General features: G+C 37.1%; 2 protein-coding genes across 2 annotated transcripts in view; both read right to left on the bottom strand.

Moving 5' to 3' along the window:
• LOC107660530 (ankyrin repeat domain-containing protein 6-like) overlaps nt 1-6,751 on the bottom strand; it is a 30,304-nt gene extending 23,553 nt beyond the window's left edge. The window contains exon 1 of the mRNA XM_016449855.1: nt 5,924-6,751. The gene's annotated coding sequence lies outside the window, so the exon portion shown is untranslated. The remainder of the gene's footprint in view (nt 1-5,923) is intronic.
• A 12,050-nt stretch (nt 6,752-18,801) lies between these two features.
• LOC107660517 (uncharacterized) lies at nt 18,802-23,379 on the bottom strand. Its single transcript, XM_016449837.1, has 4 exons — nt 23,314-23,379; nt 21,528-21,699; nt 19,522-20,834; nt 18,802-19,420 (listed from the first exon to the last, which is right to left on the bottom strand). The coding sequence occupies exons 2-3, from the start codon at nt 21,697-21,699 to the stop codon at nt 19,732-19,734; spliced, it is 1,275 nt and encodes a 424-aa protein (XP_016305323.1). The 5' UTR covers nt 23,314-23,379; the 3' UTR covers nt 18,802-19,420; nt 19,522-19,731.
• Between the last annotated feature and the right edge of the window lie 3,808 nt (nt 23,380-27,187).

The following is a 27,187-nucleotide window of genomic DNA, read 5'->3' as shown; positions in this document are numbered from 1 at the left end:
AGACGATGTATAAATCTCAATTTCGAAAAATTTACCCTTATGACTGGTTTTGTGGTCCAGGGTCACATGTGTGTGTGTGTGTGTGTGTGTGTGTGTGTGTGTGTGTGTGTGTGTGTGTGTCTATAGTTTTTATTAATTTTTGTTTTAGTTTTAGTTATTTTAGTACATTAAGTTAAACTCAATTAGAAGGAGAAATGTTACTGGAAACTAGCTGAAATAAAGTATTTTATATTTTGTTTTCTTTCAGTTACCATTTAATTTATGTCAAGTTATGAAAATTACTTTTTTTCATGGTTTTTATTTTCATTAACTGTTTTAGGTTTTTTATTTTAGTTTTTAATGGTTTCAATTTAACTTTCAGTTTCACTTAACTATAAAAAGTGTCTAAACACCCAATTATTTCGTCTGGTGCTGCTAGAGTGGAGCAGAAATTACACTGCAGCACAATTTACATTGAGTGCTATGGAGAAAGTTTTTACCTTTCAGACTAGCATACAAAAGCAGAATATCAATATGAACAATGAGAGGTATCTTACGATGTTGCCATCTGGCAAACTCAAATAAATTATAAATGATCAATCTAAGTAAAGATGAAAGGTTAAATATCCTTTTATTTATTTATTTTTACTACACACTTTCATGTTTTATCATCAAAAATGGTCCTACTTATTTTGTGTATAATCTATCTCAGATAAATGTGCCCATAAATGGCTTGTAAAAATTAAACTGTGACTGAATATTTTACATGTCAGACAGTCTCTAAATGGGTGGTTCTTGGCAAACAAGCTCCAATGAAGACCAGAACTTTTGCTGTTGAGTCCAGCTTTTCAGCAGCAGTGGCCTGATTAAGTCGAGTTACATCAATAATTAAAAGGCAGCTGGACATCGCTATACTGCAAACGCCATAAGTCATAATAAGTCAAAGTCATAATAAGAAAAATTAGGAAGTAGTTGTGCTACTTAAACCAAGTATTTAATTTAAGGGCCCGTTGGTCAGGCCAAGGAGTGCTTTTGTAAAAATATATAGAAAAGTGAAGGGACTGCTATACTAGACATCTTTTCCTAAGAGGACTTGATTATTTCTCTCTTTGAAACCTTATCCCTGTGATGGTTAGTCATAATCCTTTCTCCTTGTGGCGATGTACAGCAAGAGTCTCATTTTTCAGCTCTATTCAAAGGATTTGAGGTGGAACTCTGCTAAATGCTCTTGCCAGAAAACGTCTGGAGCAAACGCTCAGAGGCATACAGCAGATCTATTAAATGATACTGAGTTTCATCCAAAATAAGGGGTGAATCTCACCAAACCTGTCAAGATAATGTCAAACTCAAATTTCATTTTGACATTATTTTTGTGACAAGTACAGTCCGCCCTCATTTAAAGTTAAAAAAAGTATTCATTTTATTTATGCAACACATTTACAACATAATTTATATCATGTAATATACACTATCCATCTATCTATCTATCCATCCATCCATATCTATCTATCTACCTATCCATATCTATCCATCTATCTATCCATCCATCCATCCAGCCATCATCTATTCATCTATCTATCTATCCATCCATCCATCTATCTATCTATCTATCTATCTATCTATCTATCTATCTATCTATCTATCCATCCATCTATCCATATCTATCCATCTATAGATGGATAGATACATGGATACATGGATAGATGGATATACTGAACAAAATTATAAACGCAACACTTTTGTTTTTGCCCCCATTTTTCATGAGCTGAACTCAAAGATCTAAGACTTTTTCTATGTACACAAAAGGCTTATTTCTCTCAAATATTGTTCACAAATCTGTCTAAATCTGTGTTAGTGAGCACTTCTCCTTTGCCGAGATAATCCATCCACCTCACAGGTGTGGCATATCAAGATGCTGATTAGACAGCATGATTATTGCACAGGTGTGCCTTAGGCTGGCCACAATAAAAGGCCGCTCTAAAATGTGCAGTTTTATCACACAGCACAATGCCACAGATGTCGCAAGTTTTGAGGGAGCGTGCAATTGGCATGCTGACTGCAGGAATGTCCACCAGAGCTGTTGCCCGTGAATTGAATGTTTATTTCTCTACCATAAGCCGTCTCCAAAGGCGTTTCAGAGAATTTGGCAGTACATCTGGTTGGCCTTACAACCACAGACCACGTGTAACCACACCAGCCCAGGACCTCCACATCCAGCATCTTCACCTCCAAGACCAGCCACCCGGACAGGACCAACATTCCACAGGCCACAATCAACAACCTGATCAACTCTATGCGAAGGAGATGTGTTGCACTGCGTGAGGCAAATGGTGGTCACACCAGATACTGACTGGTTTTCGGACGCCCCCGGACCCCTCAATACAGTAAAACTGCACAATTTATTTTTCAGCTCATGAAAAATGGGGGCAAAAACAAAAGTGTTGCGTTTATAATTTTGTTCAGTATATCCATCTATCCATGTATCCATGTATCTATCTATCTATATATCCATCCATCCATTTATCCATATCTATCTATCTATCCATCCATCCATATTTCTATCCATCCATCCATGTATCCATGTATCTATCTATCTATCTATCTATCTATCTATCCATCCATCCATTTATCCATATCTATCTATCTATCTATCTATCCATCCATCCATCCATCCATATCTCTATCCATCTATCCATGTATCCATGTATCTATCTATCTATCTACCCATCCATCCATTTATCCATATCTATCTATCTATCTATCCATCCATCCATCCATCCATATCTCTATCCATCTATCCATGTATCTATCTATCTATCTACCCATCCATCCATTTATCCATATCTATCTATCTATCTATCCATCCATCCATCCATCCATATCTCTATCCATCTATCCATGTATCTATCTATCTATCTATCTATCTATCCATCCATCCATCCATCCATCCATCCATCCATATCCATCCATATCCATCCATCCATCCATCTATCCATATCTATCCATCTATCTATCTATCCATCCATCGATATATCCATATCTATCTATCCATCTCTATCTATCCATCCATCCATCCATCCATCTATCTGACCATTACATGTTTCCATGACATAATTTATATGGTGAGACAGCATTTTGCATTTCAATTACTCTTTAAATAAAAACAATAAATATATATATATTTTTTTTACAAGTAAATATTGATTCAAAATAATATGACACTCAATCAAATTGATTTCAAGTTCTGCAACTTAATAAAACGAAAAAAAAATGTTAGTTTTACAAAGCATTATCTATAAACCACTTCACTCAATGGGTTTCAAATATGACAGAAGTTGTTATATGATCTGTACATTGGATGACCAATACCAGAAACAATCTAGACATTCAGACAAGTCTAAATGATATCACCACACCCTTTATCTGAGCCAGAAACCCCTCCATCAGACAAAGGGTCTGAGACAAACAATAGAAACAAATCTGATACATTCATGATAAAGATGCATTTTGAAAGCAATATTTCAAACTATTTCAGACACTACAGTCACTAAATGTCTCAAAGCAGTATCAGCAAGGATGAACTGTGCTTAACTGAGCTCACAGAAACAAACTCGTGCACAGTTATTAAAGACATAACTGAACAGTGTGGATTAATAATGCTTCAGATTAGACATGTAAAATAATGTGTTTCTGACCTTAGCCACATTTACTGAAACCCCTTACAAAAATACCACAGTTACTACAGTTATCGTTCCTAAAGTAAAATAAATTAAAATCCTAAAATAAATAATATTTGTAAATAAATAGGCTTAGTGGCTAATACAAAGCTGTGAAAAAGTACATTATTTTGGTGAAGCAAGTACAGTGTTTTGGCAGAAACGCTGGTTACAATAGTAAATTGCACAGTGAATGTCCCGGTTGTATCATTGTATCTATTTGTGTAGTTTGTGCTCATAAATAAAGCAAATGGTTTTTAAATGGCAAATTCTGTCCTAGTCTGTAGCTGCATTAATCAAAATGAACTTTATTTAAAACAACAGAAGTCAGAAGCTGTGTGTGTACTTAATATATTTTGGGGGCATAATTGTACTAAGACAACCTTAAAATCTGACAAAACCAAAACCTCCTTTTGGGAAAGTCATCATTTGATAGATAGCTAGAACTAGCTACCCTGCTGAAGAAGAAGAAAAACAATAGAAACCATCACAGAAAATCTAATGGTTTCCACTACAAATACCATTACAAAACATCAACTTTTAACCATTAAAACATGGTTTCCCGTAGTGTGTTTTGGGACATATTCCATTAGGATTTAGTGGCATTAAAAAGCCAAACAAGCCACCAACAGAAGGCGACCAATACCAGTAACTGTTAGAGACCAACAGGGACCATTACAGTTTCTAGTAAAACCAATACAATTCCCATTATAACCAGTAAAACCAGAAGAAACATAACAATGTAACTTAGTTTTTATATTTATAACATACAGCCTAGTTAAGCGACATGATGCGACCAAGAGAGTGAAGTTTTCCCTGAAAACCACGATTGCAAATTTGACATTTTACACATGAGTTAAAACAAGTAGTTAATATACATTTTAGTTCGATATCTGAATTTATTGAAAGGACATATTGTCAACTTTGACTGTTTTTGCTCGATTAGTTTAATGAAAATAGTTCCGAACAAAGATCAGAGCAGAACAGTCGCGCATCTCTGAGCAACACACAGCGGTCTTTCGTTACTCAATGATTTGCGTTTTTGAATTTTGAATCATTTGAGTCAATGATTCAGTGGTCCATTCATAAAGACAGGTACTTGCTTCATTCTTGCTTCATCAGCCGTCTGAACGAATCGTTTGAAGGCATGCTTCAATGACTCATTAATTAAGACAGACACTTACTGCCACCTACTGGCAGTTTACTCTCATAGTAGTTTATCTTTGCATTTTTTCCAACATTTCATATTTGTATATTTAAAAAAAACTATTTCAAAACACCAAGCTCACAACATTATTTATGCTGTTATAATTTTGCCATCTAAATGCATTCGTGCTATATTTCAGCTACATTGAACTGTCTGTGTACAGTAAATGCATCTGAATGCCACAGTCACGTCTGTTTCTTCTGCAGTGGAAAGATCGGTTTTGTTGATACTAATTTAATTTAATTGGCAACAGCCCTCTATTGTCTTACTATATTAAGTGAAATTATTAATAAAATGTAAGAATTTGATATGAAAGATGATGCATGCATTTAATACGGTTAGGGAAAAATGACAAAAAAATTTTGTATGCAGTATTAAGTCATATAAAATGTAATTTCCCAACAACAAAATTGTGGCCAGTGAAAATGCTGAGTGGCTAGTACATTTGGAAAACCACTAGCCACAGTGGCTGGTGAGCAAAAAAGTTAGCCAAGCCCTCTAATATATATATATATATATATATATATATATCCTAATGTCCCCATTTAGATAGTTAGGTAAACGCGCGCTGTGTGAGTGAGTGAGTGAGTGAGTGTGAGTGAGTTTGAGTGAGTGAGTGAGTGAGTGAGTGTGTGAGTGAGTGAGTTAGTGAGTGAGTGTGTGTGTGAGTGTGTGTGTGTGTGTGTGTGTGAGTGTGTGTAAAGCTCGAGACACACTGCACGATTTCCAGCTGTCCCAGACGAAAGATTGGCATCGTGAAACAATCGTGGCGAATCAGCAGTGTCTCGGGCTTAAGAGAGAGCCAGTGTGAATGCTGTCTAGCACATGCTTGAGGAGGATTGTCCCAGCAACCACAGCACGTTATTCCAACGCTTGTGAGAGAGGAGAGCAATGCTCCCAACAGCTACCCACATGATCACATTAAAGTTAACATTACATGGACTAGTCACCAGCGGGTTAATACATCAGTGAACACAGAAACAAGCAAGGCAAAACTCTGTTAATACTCATTAAAACCTACCTTACGTGAACTCTTCCTTGCAGAAGCTGCTATAAAGATTTCCCCCGAAACAGGCAAAATTCCGCAAAGTGGTGCGTGGGAAAAGAAGAGCGCTTGATAAACATGATCCAAACTGCGCAATGAAGTGAGGAGGAGGAGTAATTGTTATTCATGTGCCATCCAGCGGCGAAGAGTGAGACTTCATCACAACCAGACAGAGCATTCGCACTCCTCGCTGCAGAACACAAGATCCAGGGGGCGGGGTTAGATCTCCTCACACTGCATTTTGATTGGACATATGGCAGATTCACGTCATACTTACTCGCGCTGTAAAAGTTGTGAAGTACTATCGTTTCCGCATCGAGTCGTAAATAAAGTTATTCTTGTGACGGAAAAAACAAACTTGCTAAAACATTTTTTTTAAATAACGTTTTAAATGCTTAGTTACAAACACTGTAGTTTGTACAATGTGGGAATGGGCACAGATAATTACGGGCAATAACCAAATATTTTCATTTGGAGAAACGTTTGCATTAACTTCAAAACATTCTGAGTCTGCCTACCAAAATACAAATAGAATCTTACGTTTCTCCATCCCTGAAAATCCCGTAGTTTCTTGTTACATGTGAGAATAAATATTTCTTAAAAACAAGTGCATTCTTTGATTGGCTGATTCTTCACTCCTCTCAGTAGTCCACTTTGACTTCAAATACTTGCGTAGATTAAGAAGTAGCCACATCTGCTTTTATTGGAGTGATGTTAAATCAAGTTTCTACTTGAAGTAGAAAATATGTGTGCTTTGCACCGATTATGCACATTATTATAAAACTGTATATGACTAAAGTATAGCAGCACTGTCAGGTTGTCTTCTGTAATTTTTTATTTATAAATTGCTTCTCAATGGCATCTGACTTAATTTACATAATCTCACTTAAATAAATGCATGCAAAATGCATTACCAACACAATGAAATAGAAAAAAACCATGAACACACAACAGAATAACATACCAACATTAGCGGCATTCAAAATGAGAACTCGCACAGAATTAAATGATAAATCACTCCTTCATCTTTCATACTGCTCTGCAGCCACTGCATCATGCACACAACACACTCAAATAAGAGCACAGATTTAGCAGAACTCGCTGCAGAAGTCTGGGTGGGTGTCTTCACGAATAATAAGTTCCCCCTTTCTTCCTCGACCTACAGATCCTACAGGTTTGCAAAGAAAGGAAACAACGAAAAGAAATATTTCAATGTTCATCATTTTTCTAATGTTTTAATTCATCTTTGAAAGCTAAACACTCCATGGCAACAACTAACAATGCATACCTGGAGTGAATATGTCTCCACACTGCATACAAGTTTCCAGTCGTTACGTTTTGTAGTGCTCTGCCTTGTAGCATGTGGAGAAAGCAGTCCAATTTGTGACTCCTGTACACATGTGAAAGTACACGCATTCAAAAACCCACAAGGCTGGAGTTCATTAACCAGCCGTTCAAGAATCTCTTAAGATTTGTATAAAAATATGCAACAAGTTATGCAAAAACTACTAGTTACGCATCAATAAAAATGTCCTCCAGAACAGATGCTGGCAACTGTGAAATATGAAAAAATACGAAAGAGAAGATATTGGCCCCAATGCCCCGTTCTGGAATGTATCTGTCTTTGTTCTTGGTATACATGCATGTAGTGTGTAGAAATGAAAGGATAGCAGCCCGTCTGTTTTCATTGTGAAGTAACTAACAGGGTGATCCTGACACAGATGAAGTCAAGATCACATAAACACCACTCCCTGTGCAACAAATACAAACACCAGTATTAACACCAGAGTTAACATTTCTGAAACGTACAATTGCTAGTGACTCGGACATTATACCGCAAGAATCCCATGGTCCTTGGGACAACCATACATGTAGTCCACTTGATTCTCCTTGAGGCTTCCCTGTAACACAGTAAATGGTGTCAGAAAAAAAAAGTGAAAACTTTGGAAAGACAGCATTGTTTTGCAAATCTGGTTCTCACCTTTTATGGCTCAAGCACTTCAATACTAGGTTTAGCCAGCACTCTCGAATGTAAGGCATGTCGTTCTAAGGAAAGGACAAAAAAACTGAGGCAAACTGAAAGAGACATCAACTAATTTCTGTAATAAATTCAAGGCTCTCCCCTGGGTGAAATCAAATGGCCACTCAAAAGTAATGTATAATGCATACTGTAAGACATAGTTTTTTTATATTATATACATTTCCTAGCACTCACATATTCTTCCTATACCTATTGCCTTTGAATTGCCACTAATAAAATCCCCAAAGTCAGGTAACCCACTGGGCACAGTTACGTCCAGTGGATGTCTTTTTGAAGTCTTTGCACATGTTGAAAAGATGTCCACTGAGGAGCCAGAATAAACGTTTTTATGACGTCTTTTTTTGACATGTTCTGCGCGTCCGATATAGACATTCATGGAACCTCTGTACAAGGTTAAAACTAGTTCAAATGTGGTCAGTGGACATTTTTAACATAATTTAAGGTTCATTTAGACATAATTTATACTGTTTCTGGACCAAATAAACACTCTCGGTGATGCATTAGATTTAAACTCATGTTATTTCAATGTTATTTCTATTTGTAATTGCAAAGCAACTCACAGACACTGTGTTTGTCAAAAATCATGGGAATAAAAGAATCTAAACTGAAAGTGTTGAAGTTAGTGCTGAAGTTGTCAGATGCTCATTTTGTGATGATTTTTATCATCTTCCACAAAGAGCTAATAACACCTGATTTCGCTTTATTTTGGCCTCTTTTGCAGCAACTATTGTGCTTCACAAAAACACAGTTACAGCAGCTAAAAAAAGCTAACACAAGAAGTATGATGACCAAGATCCCAACTAAAGCAAACACTGTCCACCACAATGGTGACTTCAAATGAACCAAATCCCAACATCTAAACCTCTGTTAATTCTCAATAAGAGCTTCTCTAGATGTCTGACAGAAATAAAGTCAATCTAATGAGTGAAGCTGGTGATGCTGTTTGTGGAGATGTTTGATCCTCCTCTGCTGAGATCTTGAGAGATTTAATGTCTTTTATTTGCAGTTGATTTTACCAAATGCTCAATCATCAGTTATTTGATCATTTAATTATCTCATAAACTTCAACACTGTTTCAGTGAAGATTCTTTTATTTTCATGATTTTTGGACACAGTGTCTGTGAGTTGCTTTGCCATTACAAATAGAAATAACATTGAAATAACATGAGTTTAAATCTAATGCATCACTGAGAGTGTTCATTTGGTCCAGAAACAGTATAAATTATGTCTAAATGAACCTTAAATTATGTTGAAAATAATGTCCAATGACCACATTTGAACTAGTTTTTAATCTTGTATGGAGGTGCCATGAATGTATTGGACGCGCAGAACATGTAAAAAAAAAACGTCATACAAACTTTCCTTCTGGCTCCTCAGTGGACGTCTTTTCAACATGTGCAAAGACTTCAAAAAGACATCCACTGGACGTAACTTTGCCCAGTGGGAAGGTTAACTTGCAGCTTCATTTGTAACATACCATTAGCATGAACACTCCACAGTCCAAGCTGTCTCTCTGCGATGGAATATCCTGGCAAAAACCCAAAACTTACTATATACATTTTGTATTGATTACAGTTGTCAGAAAGCAGTGTTGAATGCTGAGTGCTTTATGTACCTTGTTTTTAACGAGCTGCCAGTTTCCAGCAACCAATTTTTTTGCGATCATGCTTCAAAAGAGAACAGATACACAGTTAAAACTTCTTAAAAGCTGAAAACAGTTTTAAACGCACAATCCACCTCTATAGGTCTGATTCTGACAACCCGCTGATTGGCTTGCAGCAGCAAGTTTGACATGTACTGTGTGGGAAAGCATATACACGCAGAAAGCAAACACAATAATAAAAAAAAAGAAAAGAAAAATGCTCAGAGATGGTCTTCACTTCCACTTACATCCTGATTCATCTCCTACATGCCATTCTTTCATTGGTTGACTAGGCCTAAACCCAATCTTTATATAACCTGCCTAGTGCAAACTACTGAATTTCAGCAGATTTGGGCGTAGAAGCAGGATTTTCAAAATGGAAAGTGAGAATAGCCACATTTCGAAATAAACCAGTCTCAGTCTTTATGATAGAGATAGTGTTGGATCTTTTAAGCAAGGACCATCACATCAGCAAACATTAAAAAGTACACAAACAGTAGTTAATACCTCCAAAACTTTGCACTTAACAGCGGACGACAAAGAACAGTCCCTAAACATTAGAAGAAAACCTGAACATGGACACATAATACGCCTGCCCAAAACCACAAGGGTCGTACGAATCAAGAATGTACATCCTTTTAAGATTGGGCTTCATGACCTGTGAATATATGTAAATCAATCAAATGTTGACGGACCAGTGCATTGGTCTTGTATATTCCACGTACAGCTTATTCACTCCTCATCAGAGCGGACAAAAAACTGCACCACGTCTGTCTTCAACACCTATTTAAAATGCTAAACGATGACAACTGACCGTCAAAACAAGTGCCAGTGTCCAAGTGTCCATATCGGAAATAGGATGCTGTCTTTAAGTGCTGCATCTGCCTGTTGATGACAACTTTTGCTATAACAAATGTGCTTCAGAAACACACAGTTAGGACAGTCAAAGAAAAAATTAAAGTTACGACGTCAAGGGCCGACTAAAGCAAGCACTTATCTCCATAACGGTGACTTCAAACTTTATTATTTTCAATAAAACAGCGCTCAGGCTTCCTGGAGGCTAAGTGAGGGCTGCCCGTGCAGGGCCAGTGCCAAGGGGCCAACGTTTTGCCAATGAGCAAATTCTCAGGGGTCCTGCGCTGGCAGCCCGTAAAGGGCCAGTGCAGGCTTGTTTGCAGGGAAACTATTTCGGCAGTCACGGATGCCCAGAAGTCTTTCATATTGACTCGACTATCATACTCAGGTGGTGGAGCAGGAATGTCACTCACTGCAATAAAAATTCTCAATGAAACAAAGAACATGTATTTTTAATATTATTAGGTAGCTCTAATTTTGATATGACCTACCAGGCATATTAAATGTCGCCTTTTTGTGAAGATCCATCACAACAACTGCTGGATGGTAGCCGCACTTAACACAGGAGTATGTGTATTTGTGGTCTGTTAGTGCTTCAAAATGCATGTACGCATGAAGGATTTTGTCTTTACTAAGGATTTGCGTGTCGTTGTGTTGTGTGGTCTCCAAAACCTCGAGAGAGTTGCGACACGCTTTGATCTCGCTGTCACGTGGTTCATGGAGCGCTCAATAGTTCCAAACAACTCCGCGCTGTCAATATGTTTAAATGGGTTTAAGTAGGATAGACAGCAGTTTCACTATATTTGCAGCAATTTCTAGTGATTATTAACACATCATGTGTGCATTGATTGTGTATTGATAACTACACTGACTACGTTTTACAATCGCATTTTATTCTGGGGAGTGATGAAGAGACAGCATTAATATTTTTTCTAATACGCTTATTATTTATATTACAATTAGTGTAGTATTTAGGGTTAAAGTAGAGAAAATGTTTTTAAATTCCAGTGCAAAGAGGCAAATTAGAGACGTTTGGTAATATTGCTATGTAATGCCATGGTTTAACCACTAGCCTACATATATTTAGCTCTACTCTAGTTGCTGTAAAGAGTTTTACCGGTCATAATAGCTTATTTATTTATTTTATGTTTTGTATTGTATATTTTAGACATCATCAAACACTCAATGTTCATAAGTTTTGCTATTTTTTAAATGTTGAATTTAAAAAGATTAATTACTCGCATTCCAGTATTATTTTATGACATTTATGTAAGAAGACAATATAAGTTAATGTTAAAAAAGGCCAGCAAACACACACACACACACACACATATGCAATGTCATACCCCTTCGAATACATACACTCACATTTATACACATACAGTACGAACAGACCCACACATTAATATACATTTCTGCTTATTTTTCATTAAAACATGTCATCTATCGCTTTTGTAACCTGGAACGCTCGTGGATTTGGTTCTCAGACAAAGAGGATTAAAGTTTTTAATCATCTAAATAAACTACAAGCCGACATATGCCTTCTGCAAGAAACACATCTATCAGAATCTGATCATAACAAAATCATCAAAGTACAGTCATTTATTCTCGGCTCCCTACAACACAAAACAGAGAGGAGTACGCATTGTAATAAGTAAAAAAAATCTTAACACCACCGTTATAGACCCTGAGGGACGTTTCATTATCATAAACATCTCAATTAATAATAGCCCAGTTACAATTGGCAGTTTACATGGCCCAAACACAGACGACCCATCTTTTTTTCTTCCATTTCAAATTTTTCTAACTGTCCAGTCATAACAGCAGGTGATTTCAACACCGTTTTAGACTCAACAATAGATAGATCTAACAGTTTAGGCAATAAACGTATCTGGAAATCTGCAGAAACCATCAAACAGTTCATGAGCGATTTTGGTCTTTGCGATAGTTGGCGTCTACAGCATCCTAAAGAATACAATTTTTTCTCACAAGTCCACCACTCATATTCCCGTATTGACTTCTTTCTCACCAGTAACTCTATCATATCAAATATTTCTGAATCAAAGATCCATCCAATAGTGATTAGTGATCATGCTCCAGTAACATTAAAATGGAATATAACTAGTCCACATAAACCCATTACTAGATGGCGATTTAACACATCTCTTCCGAAAGACCATGACTTTGACAGCTATTTTAAAAGAGAGTGGGCATCTCCATCTCTTCTGTGGGAAGCAGGGAAGGCAGTTCTAAGAGGAAAAATCATTTCATTCTCCGTTTACAAAAAAAGGAAAGAGAAGGAACAACAAGCTGAACTGGAACAAAAAATCAAAGAACTTGAAGACATCAATATAAATAACCCAACAGAAGAAACACAGGATACATTAAGAAAATGTAAATTTAAATTAAATGAATTAATCAACAAACATACCCAATTCCTAATTCATAGGCTAAGACAAGAAAACTTCCATCACGGTAACAAATCCGGTAAATATTTGGCAAATCAAATCAAACAAAATATGGAAAAACCAACAATACAAGTTATTACAGACACAGCAGGGAAGTCCACCAATTCACCGGAAAAAAAAAAAATATTTCAAAATTTTTTACAGTAAATGATATTCCTCTGAAAAAGACCAGACTCAGAAAGACATCAATTCATTTCTCAACAATATCAACCTACCTCAACTTAGTAAATATCAAATAAATACTCTTGAATCCTCCTTAACAGAACGAGAAATCTTTAATGCCCTTAAACTCATGCCGAACAATAAAGCACCAGGTCCTGATGGATTCCCCGCTGAGTTCTACAAACACTTTTGGTCCATTTTATCACCACTCTTCATCTGAATGATAAATGAATCAAAACAAAAATCAAAACTCCCAGATAACATGAACACAGCCACAATTTCACTCCTTCTAAAACCCAATACTACCGTCAAGCTATCGTCCAATTTCCCTAATCAATGTAGACATTAAAATCATCGCCAAAGCACTACCCCATAGAATAGAAAAGGTCACACCATCTATAATCCATCCGGACCAAACTGGTTTCATTAAAGGTAGACTTGCATCTAACAACACACGCAGACTTTTTAACTTAATGTATTACTCATCGATTAAAAAAACCAAACCATCATAGTCCCTCTCGATGCAGAAAAAGCCTTCGATAGAGTCAATTGGAAATTCCTGTTTTCCACACTAGAGAGGTTTGGTTTTGGGGAGTCATTCATTAACTGGATTACAATTCTGTATACATCACCTTCGGCCACTGTCATCACTAATGGACCAGTCTCAGCCTCAGACGTCATGCCCATGGACCATTGGCTAAACGTCTGATGCATATGGCACACAAAAGTGGAAACACTTCAGGAGTTTCAAAGTCGTCATCGGATTGGTTGAATTATACAGGATTTCCGGGAGATGTGTGTGTCGCGTTCTGTAACGTTCCGCCTGGAAACAAAGATGCCGTGACGACTATGGAAGGCCAAAAGGGTCAAAAACACAATTTCACGTGTTTTTGACCCTTTTGGCCTTCCATAGACGACAAACCCCCTCACGAAAGAAGAAAGCCGTCGTGTTTACAACTGTGACGACGAGCGCTTATCAGGATCAACTAAACGCTGGATTTTCAAAAGTATGTGAAATATTTAAAGTTCGCGGCACAGAATCTTTAAAATACATCCGAGAGTTTTACACACCGGTCTGTTATTGTGGCGACATTTCCACACCCCGAAGCGTGACGCTGAAACGAAACGAACTGTGATTGGTTGTTTGACATGTCGATCAAACGGCCTCATGGGTGGGCTTTGGCCAATGAAAGCTGCCAAGTATTCCAGACCTTCAGCCGTCAGTCTGAAGTTCTGGCTACGCAAGACTACCAATGGACTAACATCACGTAGCTTCACACTGCACCGGGGGACTAGACAAGGATGCCCACTCTCCCCTTCACTATTCACCATTTTCATCGAACCATTAGCAGCAGCCACCCATCAAAACAGCAACATAAAAGGAATTCAAACACTAAATATACACCACAAAATAAGTCTTTATGCTGATGATATATTATTATATTTACAAGACCCCCCACCATCACTACAAGAAACGATTAAACTCACTGACTCATTCTCAAATATTTCTGAATACTCAATCAACTAGAGTAATTCTGCTATTCTTTCATTACATTCCACCAGCTTGGATGTGACATCCCAGACACCACCAATTCCTCTGTGCACCAATTACATCACATGTATTAATGTTTCCCCCAGGCTGTCAGAGTTGGTTGGACTCAACTACACTCCATTACTTAAAACAATAGACGATGATCTTCAACACTGGATGAACCTACCACTATCTATTATGGGCAGAATATCAGTAATTAAAATGACTATACTCCCTAAATTAAACTATTTATTTACAATGACACCAACACACCCCACCCTTTCCTGGTTTAAATCACTAGATTCAATCATTACCAAATTCTACTGGAAAAACAAGACCCCAAGAATCAAATTGACTTCCCTACAGAAACCAAAAATACAAGGAGGACTGGAAGCACCACATTTTTACCACTACTTTCTGGCCAATCAGCTCCAAAATATACACAAATGGATTCACCCTGACTCATCAGAAAGCACATGGCTAGACGTTGAACAAACAATTTGCAAGGACATTAACACTTCAGAATTACCCTTCTTCAATCAGACCATCAAAAATCATCACTGTTTTAAAATGCCGACAATAGCAGCAGCTCTGACAGCCTGGTGGAAATTTCATCAAATCACAGACACTCCTCTTGCACCATCTAAATACACCCCGATCTGGAATAACCCAGAAATTTACAGCTAACAAGAAGCCACTCAACTTACGCACATGGGCAGAAAAGGGCATCACACAACTTCAGCATATCTTTCATAATAATAACCTGGCACCATTCTCCCACTTGGTCCAGAAATACGGCATTGGGAGTAATTGTTTTTTGGAATACTCACAAATCAAATCATTAATTCAATCAAAGATTGACACTAGAGCAATTAACCTAGACCTTTCCCCTCCAATCTCAGCGCTAATTAATATATCGAACTAAAAAAAACTACTCTCCAAAATATACAGAATGATATCAAAATCAGACAATACATTAAGTTTACCAAATGTTAAATGGGAATCAGACTTATCTATTACTCCCGATGCCGCCTTCTGGACACAAATCTGCAAAAATATCTACTTCATGACTAAAAATGCTAACCTGCAACTTACACAGTATAAAGTACTTCATAGATTTCATCTATGGACGAAAATTATTTAAAATGGGTTTTACTTCAGAAACATGCTTACATTGTACACAAAACACCCCAGACAACTATTTTCACACCATTTGGCATTGCTCCTCAATTAAAACATTTTGGGAAAACGTTACTGACTCAGTATCACACCCCATTGTCTCCCTCCCTCTGTATATTAGGTGACATATCCATAATCAATTTAAACAATACAAATAGTCAATTACTCCTAGTGGCTCTAACTATCGCCAAGAAAACTATCCTCATGAACTGGAAATCAAGGAACACCATACATACACACACACTCACACACACACACACACACCCTCACACTCACACTCACACACACACACCCTCACACTCACACACACTCACACTCACACACACAACCTCACACTCACACACACAACCTCACACACTCACACACTCTCACACACACACACACACACACACACACGCACACACACTCTCACACTCTCTGTGTGTGTGTGTGTGTGTGTGTGAGTGTGCTTGAGAAGCACTGAAATGAATGGGCTTCAATACTGGAACGATTGGCTGCTCCATGACACGCTTTACTTCCGCATTCCTCAGTTCCTATGGAAACCTATGGGAGTGTTCTCAACGGCTGTTTTGATTTCAGCAAATCAGTTCGAGGCAACGCTGACAACGTGATTAATATTCATGAACCCAGCAGCTCGTCAATCCTTAGTGCGTTGTATATTGTTAGTAGTAGTATTATCTTTTAATAATAATAACTATTATCAGTTTTTTTAACAGAAACCCTGAATGACCAACAATATCTTATGGCAGATAATAATAGTAGTAGTAGTATCTTTTAATAATAATTACTATTACCTATGACCAACAATATCTTAAACACCACCACCAGTCCTAATTTCAGTTAAAATGACAAATATGCATTCATACATGGTTACCAAGTCAATTCACTAGTTCTACCACAATGAATAATAATTAAATCGTGCTTAATTGTCATAATATAATATGATTAACTGATTAATCATATTAATCATATAAGAAGCTAAGATTTAAGAAGCTGTGCCATTTTACAAAGATAAGCTGTTTGGTGAAATCATATATATATATATATATATATATATAAAGGCGAATAAGTGTAATGCTGCTTTAAATTGTTGTTTTTCCCAAAAAAATTAAAACGTTTTCTGTTTAATTTAATTGCAATTTTATTTTTGTTTTTCCGAACAAAAAATAAATATCATACATTTTCCCCTGATTTACAGAAGAGACCCACTAAAATGTCATTCAGTGTAACAATCTTGTCAGGCATATTTACAACAAAAATCAATTTATGACATATTAAAAGACTAATTACTTTCACCCCAAATACTAATTAGTTGTAAATTTAAATTTTTTAAATGCGCCTCTATCCTAGGTTTTGCCCATTTGTCAGTAAGAATTTTTTACTCATTTAAAACACAATAAAATTGTATATGCTCCCTTATTCTTTTATATATTTGAATATGTACACGTCAGAATAAGCATGTTGTTTGAATTTGTACATAAATATTGTGTTACACTGAATGACAATGTAACATTATTTCAACCAAATTTTGACATTTTATTCTCCAAAAACTGATTTGAAACCTTAAAAGTAGACACTTTACTTACATTTAATGTGCTTTCTGTGGACATAAAATCACTTTTGTAAATTTCTTTTGATGCGGACATCTTAACGTCTTTGACCCATGTATGCGTGTGTAAAATAGTATATCAGTCTGGCGACTAAACTAAAAAATGTACTAGCCAATGGCGATTATATTGCCAAGGTGTGCGTAGAGGGTTGTACTAGCAATTGTACGTTTCAGAAATGTTAACTCTCAGCATACTGGTGTTTGTATTTGTTGCACAGGGAGTGGTGTTTATGTGATCTTGACTTCATCTGTGTCAGGATCACCCTGTTAGTTACTTCACAATGAAAACAGACGGGCTGCTATCCTTTCATTTCTACACACTACATGCATGTATACCAAGAACAAAGACAGATACATTCCAGAACGGGGCATTGGGGCCAATATCTTCTCTTTCGTATTTTTTCATATTTCACAGTTGCCAGCATCTGTTCTGGAGGACATTTTTATTGGTGCGTAACTAGTAGTTTTTGCATAACTTGTTGCATATTTTTATACAAATCTTAAGAGATTCTTGAACGGCTGGTTAATGAATTCCAGCCTTGTGGGTTTTTGAATGCGTGTACTTTCACATGTGTACAGGAGTCACAAATTGGACTGCTTTCTCCACATGCTACAAGGCAGAGCACTACAAAACGTACCGACTGGAAACTTGTATGCAGTGTGGAGACATATTCACTCCAGGTATGCATTGTTAGTTGTTGCCATGGAGTGTTTAGCTTTCAAAGATGAATTAAAACATTAGAAAAATGATGAACATTGAAATATTTCTTTTCGTTGTTTCCTTTCTTTGCAAACCTGTAGGATCTGTAGGTCGAGGAAGAAAGGGGGAACTTATTATTCGTGAAGACACCCACCCAGACTTCTGCAGCGAGTTCTGCTAAATCTGTGCTCTTATTTGAGTGTGTTGTGTGCATGATGCAGTGGCTGCAGAGCAGTATGAAAGATGAAGGAGTGATTTATCATTTAATTCTGTGCGAGTTCTCATTTTGAATGCCGCTAATGTTGGTATGTTATTCTGTTGTGTGTTCATGGTTTTTTTCTATTTCATTGTGTTGGTAATGCATTTTGCATGCATTTATTTAAGTGAGATTATGTAAATTAAGTCAGATGCCATTGAGAAGCAATTTATAAATAGAAAATTACAGAAGACAACCTGACAGTGCTGCTATACTTTAGTCATATACAGTTTTATAATAATGTGCATAATCGGTGCAAAGCACACATATTTTCTACTTCAAGTAGAAACTTGATTTAACATCACTCCAATAAAAGCAGATGTGGCTACTTCTTAATCTACGCAAGTATTTGAAGTCAAAGTGGACTACTGAGAGGAGTGAAGAATCAGCCAATCAAAGAATGCACTTGATTTTAAGAAATATTTATTCTCACATGTAACAAGAAACTACGGGATTTTCAGGGATGGAGAAACGTAAGATTCTATTTGTATTTTGGTAGGCAGACTCAGAATGTTTTGAAGTTAATGCAAACGTTTCTCCAAATGAAAATATTTGGTTATTGCCCGTAATTATCTGTGCCCATTCCCACATTGTACAAACTACAGTGTTTGTAACTAAGCATTTAAAACGTTATTTAAAAAAAATGTTTTAGCAAGTTTGTTTTTTCCGTCACAATAACTTTATTTACGACTCGATGCGGAAACGATAGTACTTCACAACTTTTACAGCGCGAGTAAGTATGACGTGAATCTGCCATATGTCCAATCAAAATGCAGTGTGAGGAGATCTAACCCCGCCCCCTGGATCTTGTGTTCTGCAGCGAGGGGCTACTGAGCATATAGACATTTTAAAAGAACACCATATAATTCATTCCTTCAATAATATCAAACCTGGAGTGAATGGCACAGGATAATGCACGTGTGTAATGACATCGGCAAATGATCATCAACATTGTGAAGACCATCAGTCCACTCTTGATAACGGTATTTTAGACCATAGCTGCTGCACATGTGGTAGTATGTAAAAAATCCTGTTTAAAAAAAAAAGTATTCAAATCACAAAAAAAGAATTCATTCAAACAGCTAAACATAGTGATGTTACACTAATTAGATAGACTTTACTCATACTCACCCTCAACAACGCCAGTGTATGTTATAAGCTTTCCTTTAGAAGTAATCACACTGGCTCACTTAGGACCACATTCAGAGCAAACAGTCTCTTTTGGCACAAGGTATTTGGGAATGTCATTGATTGTCATTGAGCCTGTGATGTATTTCTGGGGGAGTTCGGGCTGGCAGAGTTTTGTTTTTCATCAGGTAATACACCATCTGTTTGAGACCTTCACCACTGCGGGGGATATTCCAATCTGGTACTTTCCTGACAAGCATGTTCTTGTGCTAGGCCCTGTGCAGGTCTGTCGATGGGTGATGATACAAACAACTGGCAGTGTAGCTGGAAAAGATGCCACCTGGCTATGTTTTTGTGCAAACAAGATCTTGGCTTTGCACAGGGACAATGCCATGTGTTGCGAGTGCTGTCATAGGAAGCAATGACTCTACCAAGTCTGCCGTAGTATGACACTTTGGGTTCATACACAGAAATATACTTCTTTGTAGAAGGACCTCCAATAGTCAACTCAACAGACAGTGGAACACCAGCCGCACTTGCTGCTGCCTTTGTAGCCACGCAGGCTGTCTTGGTCTGTTCCCCAAACACATTTGTGGCTATCATGTCTGCCAGGACATCTTCATCAAGGACAACTGGTATCCTGTTGGGCCATGGACAGAACTGCAGTGACTTCAAATGTATACACTCAAAGTGCTGAAAGCCACTTCGAGCGGCAAATTCTAATTTGGAAATGCATTCATCCATTTCACATGCGACAACTGAATGTGGACCTGAGTTTTTTTTCTGTACGTGGATTACAGAACATGGTCTGCGAAATGACTTTTCAACCGCATATATACCACTCACTGGGTCGATGCACTGTGAAGGTAGGTGACGATCTTCTGTAACATCACAGATCTTACCAGTGTGTTTTCTTTTAACATGAACATCTAGATTTTTCTTGTTGACGGTTATTCCACAGTGACCGCACTGCACTTTTTTCTGAATACGCGATTTTTGGGGAACAAGCAGGGATTTAACAGGCAAGGGGACTCTTTCAGCCACAGCTGGTTCTTTAAAGGCAACTGGTTCACTGGGAACAACTGGTTCATTGATGTCAACTGGTGCACTGGGAACTATTGGTTCACTGGGAACAACTGGTTCATTGATTGTAGCTGGCTCATCAGTGGCTGGTTCTGTAGGTGGAACTTGTCTTTTTTTGCATGATGCTAAATGTTGTACAATCTGGACTTTCCTTATAACTGTGTTTGGGCAATAACAACAGTGAAAATGTGCCTGTTCTCTACACTGCAAGTTGCACTTGACAATCAGGAATTCTGAAAATGAAAACAAAAAAATATATATATATTTGAATTTTACAGTAAATAATTTTAACAGTAAAGAATTTGAGTAAATAAAGGGATAACACTTTAGTAAAAGTGGCATAAGTTGTGGTAATGCAGGCATGATATAACTGATTAAATAAATGAACAATTAATGCATTATTTGGATTATGACTATATTACTGATAAGATAACTTAATTCAGTGTATGACTTATGACATAGGCTAATGAAAGATGCATGCTAAAAAAAGGTCAACAATACGTGATTGTATTGTTCAAGCGTTACAATAACTTACATTAAACTAGGGCTACATGATAAATCGCATGATTTCGCACGTTAAATCTCCATCACGTGCGTGCTTTCACATGGAGCAGCATTTACTACACAGAGCCGTTGTTCACTGACAAGCTGCGCAAAACCACGATCATATTTTGCGCATGTTTTGCGCAGCTTGTCAGTGAACAACGGCTCTGTGTAGTAAATGCTGCTCAATGTGAAAGCACGCAGGTGATGGAGATTTAACGCTGATTACAGAACTGGCTTTACTGACAAGATGCGCATTAAATATCGCATGCGATTTATCGTGCAGCCCTACATTAAACAAATTAGGCTAATGAGCAACCGTTAATGTCAGTAAAATAGTATAAACAATGACTACGAATAAAGAAAAATCTATGTCAACTTGCCTTCATGCTGTACTGCCAAAGATAAGTGGTTGCGGACATGATTCTCCACCACGTGACGTTCCATGGCGGGTTTGAACACTTTTGGTCTGCAGAACGGGCAATGGTAATTAGAGCAACAGCTCTGGCATCTCTGAAGGGTGATCTTCTCATGCCGCAACACTGTTCTGTGCATCTATGGACAACGTTAAATGTACTTCAAATGTTATTTCTTGCCAAGTTAGCGATGAGTAACCTGGCTAGTGGGTAACGTGTAAACTACCTCGCTGACAACAGTCCACATGTTAGCTTACCATAGCCGTAAACATCTAAACATACCAGCTGTATTTCCAACGCTAATTAGTTTAACTAAGTTAGCTAACTTAATTAGATAGGACACCTCTGCAGAGCTATACACATGCGCGCTAGCTGTTATCTAGTTAGTACGGTGGCCGAGAAGTGCAAAGCAAATCACAATTCTGAAAACAAAATAACAAATTACAAACGCAAATGCAAGTCTAAAAAACAAAATAACAATTCAGAAAACACAACAACAATTCAGAAAACATTATAACAAGTCAGAAAACACAATGACAAATTTGAAAACAAAATAACAAGTCAGAAAACACAACGACAAATCAGACAAACCGGAAGAGGTAGGTATAGTTTGAGACAGTGCCATTGGTTTGGGATTACTCACCGCTGACTGGACGAGACATCTGTCAATCAACGTATACAGGAAGAACCAGCCGAAGAACAGCAGAGCCGTGGTTATAATTTACACTCAATACGTTATTATTGCATACTGTTTTATAATGTACTACAATACTGAAGTGCAGATAATTGCCACTATTTGCAACAAGTAGTATACTTGATAGTAGAAATCCTGCTATTTTAATATAGTGTAAATAGAATCCATTGCTAATACGAGATTTGAAAAGCTTTTCAGAATTGTGATTTGTTTTGCACTTCTCGGCCACCGTAAGTTAGCGCTATTAAAGTTACTTAAACATGTCTTGGCGTTATCAAATAGTATGGACACCATCAAAACATTGACATCTTTAACTGTGATCATGCTTCTTCTTGGTTTTTACCGGCGGCTGGCACCAATGCAAATAGGTGCATTACCGCCACCTTCTGCTCCGGAGTGTGGAACAGAGTTTTATATTCTATTTATCAACCCCGTCTCTCTTATAAAATCAAAGAAGACTTTACTATTTATTTCACTTGCCCATTTTATTAAAACCTTAAAATTAAGATCCTTAATTCCATTTTTTTCTGATTTCTACTATCATTTGTCCTTAGCGCTATTAAAGTTACTTAAACATGTCTTGGCGTTATCAAATAGTATGGACACCATCAAAACATTGACATCTTTAACTGTGATCATGCTTCTTCTTGGTTTTTACCGGCGGCTGGCACCAATGCAAATAGGTGCATTACCGCCACCTTCTGCTCCGGAGTGTGGAACAGAGTTTTATATTCTATTTATCAACCCCGTCTCTCTTATAAAATCAAAGAATACATTACTATTTATTTCACTTGCCCATTTTATTAAAACCTTAAAATTAAGATCCTGAATTCCATTTTTCCTTATTTCTACTATCATTTTTCTTCTTTCTTGTTCATACTTGCTACATTCAAGAAATACATGAGGTATTGTTTCTTCAACATGAAATTGTTCACATAACCCATTTGGATGTTTCCCTGTTATTTTAAGAGTGTTATTTAAAACTGTGATCATTACTTACAGGCGTACGCTACATTATGAATCTATCTCGACTATATTATTAATCAAATGTAGACTTACATTGATAAGAGCAAACGTTGGCGACCACGGCCTGGAACTTCACAAATATATAGCAGGCTCTTCTTCTTCTTGTACGATGTAATGGAGGTTGACAAGCCAACTTATGGTTTATTACCGCCACCTACTGGACTGGAGTGTGAAGCATTAGCGGGAAAGAGAGGGGAAAATGGGTATTATTAATATGACATTTTAATTCTACTTTCTAATCCTGTTATCTTCAGATAACTAAGAATTTCTTTCATAATACTTATTAAAAGTTTTGATATAGTGAAATTAAATACTCCTATGTTTCTCAGTTTCTTAAATAACTCCTCTTTCTTGTAGAAGTACATGCTCAATAGTCTCTGCTTCACTGCATGTAGTACATAATCCTGACTGATGATATTGTGAATAATTAATGATTTAAACCTGTATGCAGGTTCATATCCGGTGGAACACAGTTTATAAGGTGGGAGGAGTTGGATCTGGAGCTTGTGTTCTGCAGCGAGGACCATCTCCTACTATGGCGAAGGCTTGAGTAATATGAATATTAATCAGGCGACAGTGACGCAGAGAGGTCACTTTTGATGCAGCGTCCAATCACATAACCTAATTAATATTAATTAAACTCTCGCCTTTGAAGGATTTCTGAGTTCGTGATCCAAGCGGCATGCTGTCATTATATAGTCAGTGTACGTATTAGTTATAAAAATAAAAAAAAACTCAGATAGACTTGAGAAAAAATGGTAACAAAATATGATTTTTTAAAATAACTAAAGTATCTTTACACAGCCGATTTAAGGCTGCTCTGAAGCGGGTCTGTGTCTGCTCAGAATTCAGTGTAAAGACGCAATGCCGCATAAAAGCAGACCTAACATTTACATGAAGGCTTTTCAGTCCGATTACAAACGGATTATTTGGTTGCATGTAAACCTAGGCCTAAAGTAAATTATTCTAAAACCATGTGTATTCATTTATGAATAAAACTGTATTCATTTACAACTGGACAAATAAACACATATCGGGGAAATGTAGAAATTCTCAGTTTTTCCACTAAATTACATGAGCTTAATACATTAATGTATGAATGCTGAGTAAATTTCCATGTGCTTTCTTTTGATGAACCCCGTTATTAATTATATAAACAGCATTGATTCTGAACGTGTTTCAAATCAGAGAGATCATTTATTATGCATGTGACGTTTAGTCAAATCCTATCTAACTTGAGTACAGCCACTGGCACCCCAGAAATGACAAGCCATCCCCCTGCGAAAAAAAAAGAAAAATGTCTAAGGCAGACCATGCTCAGGCAATGAGTGCTGCATTCCTAAATCACCTCAATGAGTCAGAGGACAAGTTCTTTTGCCAGAGAGGAGCACCTGCTGCAAATGCAGAGGGAGTGGGAGAAGGAGGCAGAACTTCAGCAAAGACAAACAGTGTTGGAAATGACCAGGGAGATGCGGGCAATGCACCAGGAGGCTATTAGCCAGTTTGGCAACATCTTAGCAAGTATATTTCCTCCATGTGGTGCCCAGTCAACTGTTCGCCAGCCCTTTACTCACCAATGGAGGTCTGGAACATCATCGGTTCATGTTGCCTAGGGTGACCATACGTCCTCTTTTCCCCGGACATGTCCTCTTTTTGGACATACAAAAATGCGTCCGGCCGGGATTTCTTAAATGCCCAAAATGTCCGGGATTCTTCATTTTTTCTTAATCCCGCTCCCGCTGAATCTCTGACCATTGTCGCCTGCTCCCGCAACATGTTTCGCTCCCGTGATTTTCGTGTCCACTCCTTTAAACATTCTAATATTGTATATAATTTTGGCGCATCAGGGAGTCGCTCTCAGGATGCAGTGTGTTTAAATATTTTTGAATGAGCGTTTGCGCTGTTTACTTTCACTTTCGATTTCGCAATCACACCAAGATCAGATATTTGTCAATGAGCTCAGGATCTGTTGAGCAGCACATACTCCAGCATGGTCTCGTCAGTTATCTCTCCTTATTCTCGACCTGTGATCAGTCAAAGCTGACTCCAGTAGCTCTTGTTGGATGCAGGGTTGCCAAGTCCGCGTTTTTTCCACAGAATTGGGCTACTTTTAAACTGTTGCCATGGGTTGATTTTCCCAAGTGGGTTAAAGGTTTAATCTAACCCTCCAACTTTCTTGAATACACACTTTGGTATATGAAACCACATTGAGTTAGGTTGTGCTAAATACATTTTAATCCAATTCAGTTTAAGTACTCCAACCAATGATTCAAAAATTCAGAGGCTTTCAGACCTCCATTTTTATATTCTTTAATCATCTTAATTTTTTTAATTTAATGAGTTTTGTTTTTTCCATATAAAATTAAACATAATAGAGTTAACCTTTTTTATCAGTTGAGGAGAAACATAAAGAGAGTAACATGGGTAAATTAGTTTAGATATGCCTTCTGCTTTGGTCAAGAGGATTCTGCCCATAATAGACAGATCTCTCATAAGCCAATGATTAAGGGATTTTTTCATACTGTCAATTCTCTCATCTATGTTTACTAATTCTCTTGTTTGTATTTCTTTAGACATTATTAACCCTAAGTATTTCACTTCAGATTTAACAGGAATGGATTCTATATTTTCTTCATTACATGAAAACAAAGGAAAAAGTTCACTTTTTTTTAAAATTTAGGCATAAGCCTGATGCTCTAGAGAAAACTGAAATAATATTCAGGGCTTTTTTAACTATAGATTTATCTTTTAAAAATATTACTGTGTCATCAGCAAATTGACTAATTCGATATTCATAATCAGAAATGGTTATTCCTTTTAATTGATGATGGTTGACAACTATATAAGCTAACATTTGAGTGCATAATATAAACAGTTTTGGAGAGATTGGACATCCTTGTCTAATTCCACGCAAAATCTAAATTCTAGGAGTCATACCTGGATTAAGGGATATGTAACTATAAATGTTGTTATAAAACATTTTAATAACCTTGCAAAACCCTTCCCTAAACCCAATCATTCTAAGCGTCGTAAATATAAATTCATGCTCCACTGTATCGAATGCTTTCAAAAAATCTATAAATAAAATGAGGCTTTCTGATTGTATTTTCATGTCAGAGATAACAATTTTAGGACGTTTCAAGCTATTTTCCTCAGAGCCTGCATAAACGCGACCGCTCACTCCGCCATCTTGGAATCCCCCCCCCCATATAGTGATGAGGAGCAGGTGATGACCTACTTATAAAAACTTGATGGTTTTATGGGACAAGTCACTGAAAATTCTGTCATCTTTTGCTCACCCTCATGTATGTAAGCTGCATGACTTTGGATACAGAGTTTGAAACAACATGAGGGTGAGTAAATGATGTCAGATTTTTCAGTTTTGGGTGACTAGGCATGTTTGTAATGCAGACATTTGACTTGATTTATGCATAATCTCATTTCAATTTTTGGTAACACTTTAGAATAATGATCCGTTGTTAACAAGTAACTATGCAGGAAGTAAGTAACTACCTTTGTCCTAAATTTGCTACTACTTACTGCTTAGTTAATCTTGCTTCTCTATTAGTTAATAGTATTATGCGCCGGTGAGTCTCATGAAAACAAGAGCAAAGTAAGCAAAGTTTACTTACTTTAGCAAAGGAAAACCAGTCTCCTCTTGGCTTATATCGAAATCCTCTGACATTCTTCTTTACAAATCCTCGTTTTGTACTTCTAATTCTTGACTGTTGTTTTGTTTTGATCTCTCCGCTGCGTTTCCGCGTGTCACTTCTGAGCGGCGCATGCGCAAAGCGACCTCTCATACTTCATTCCCCCTGGAACTGCTTCTGTTTACAACAGTGAGCGCAAGCTAGATTCAAGTGATTATTACATTTTGAATATGGATATTTTTCTTACAAAAACACAT

Source organism: Sinocyclocheilus anshuiensis, unplaced genomic scaffold, assembly GCF_001515605.1.
Source record: "Sinocyclocheilus anshuiensis isolate Anshui unplaced genomic scaffold, SAMN03320099.WGS_v1.1 scaffold659, whole genome shotgun sequence".
In the NCBI taxonomy this organism is placed as follows: domain Eukaryota; kingdom Metazoa; phylum Chordata; class Actinopteri; order Cypriniformes; family Cyprinidae; genus Sinocyclocheilus; species Sinocyclocheilus anshuiensis.
The sequence above is the reverse complement of the archived record's forward strand: the minus strand, read 5'-3'. Positions and strand labels throughout refer to the sequence as shown.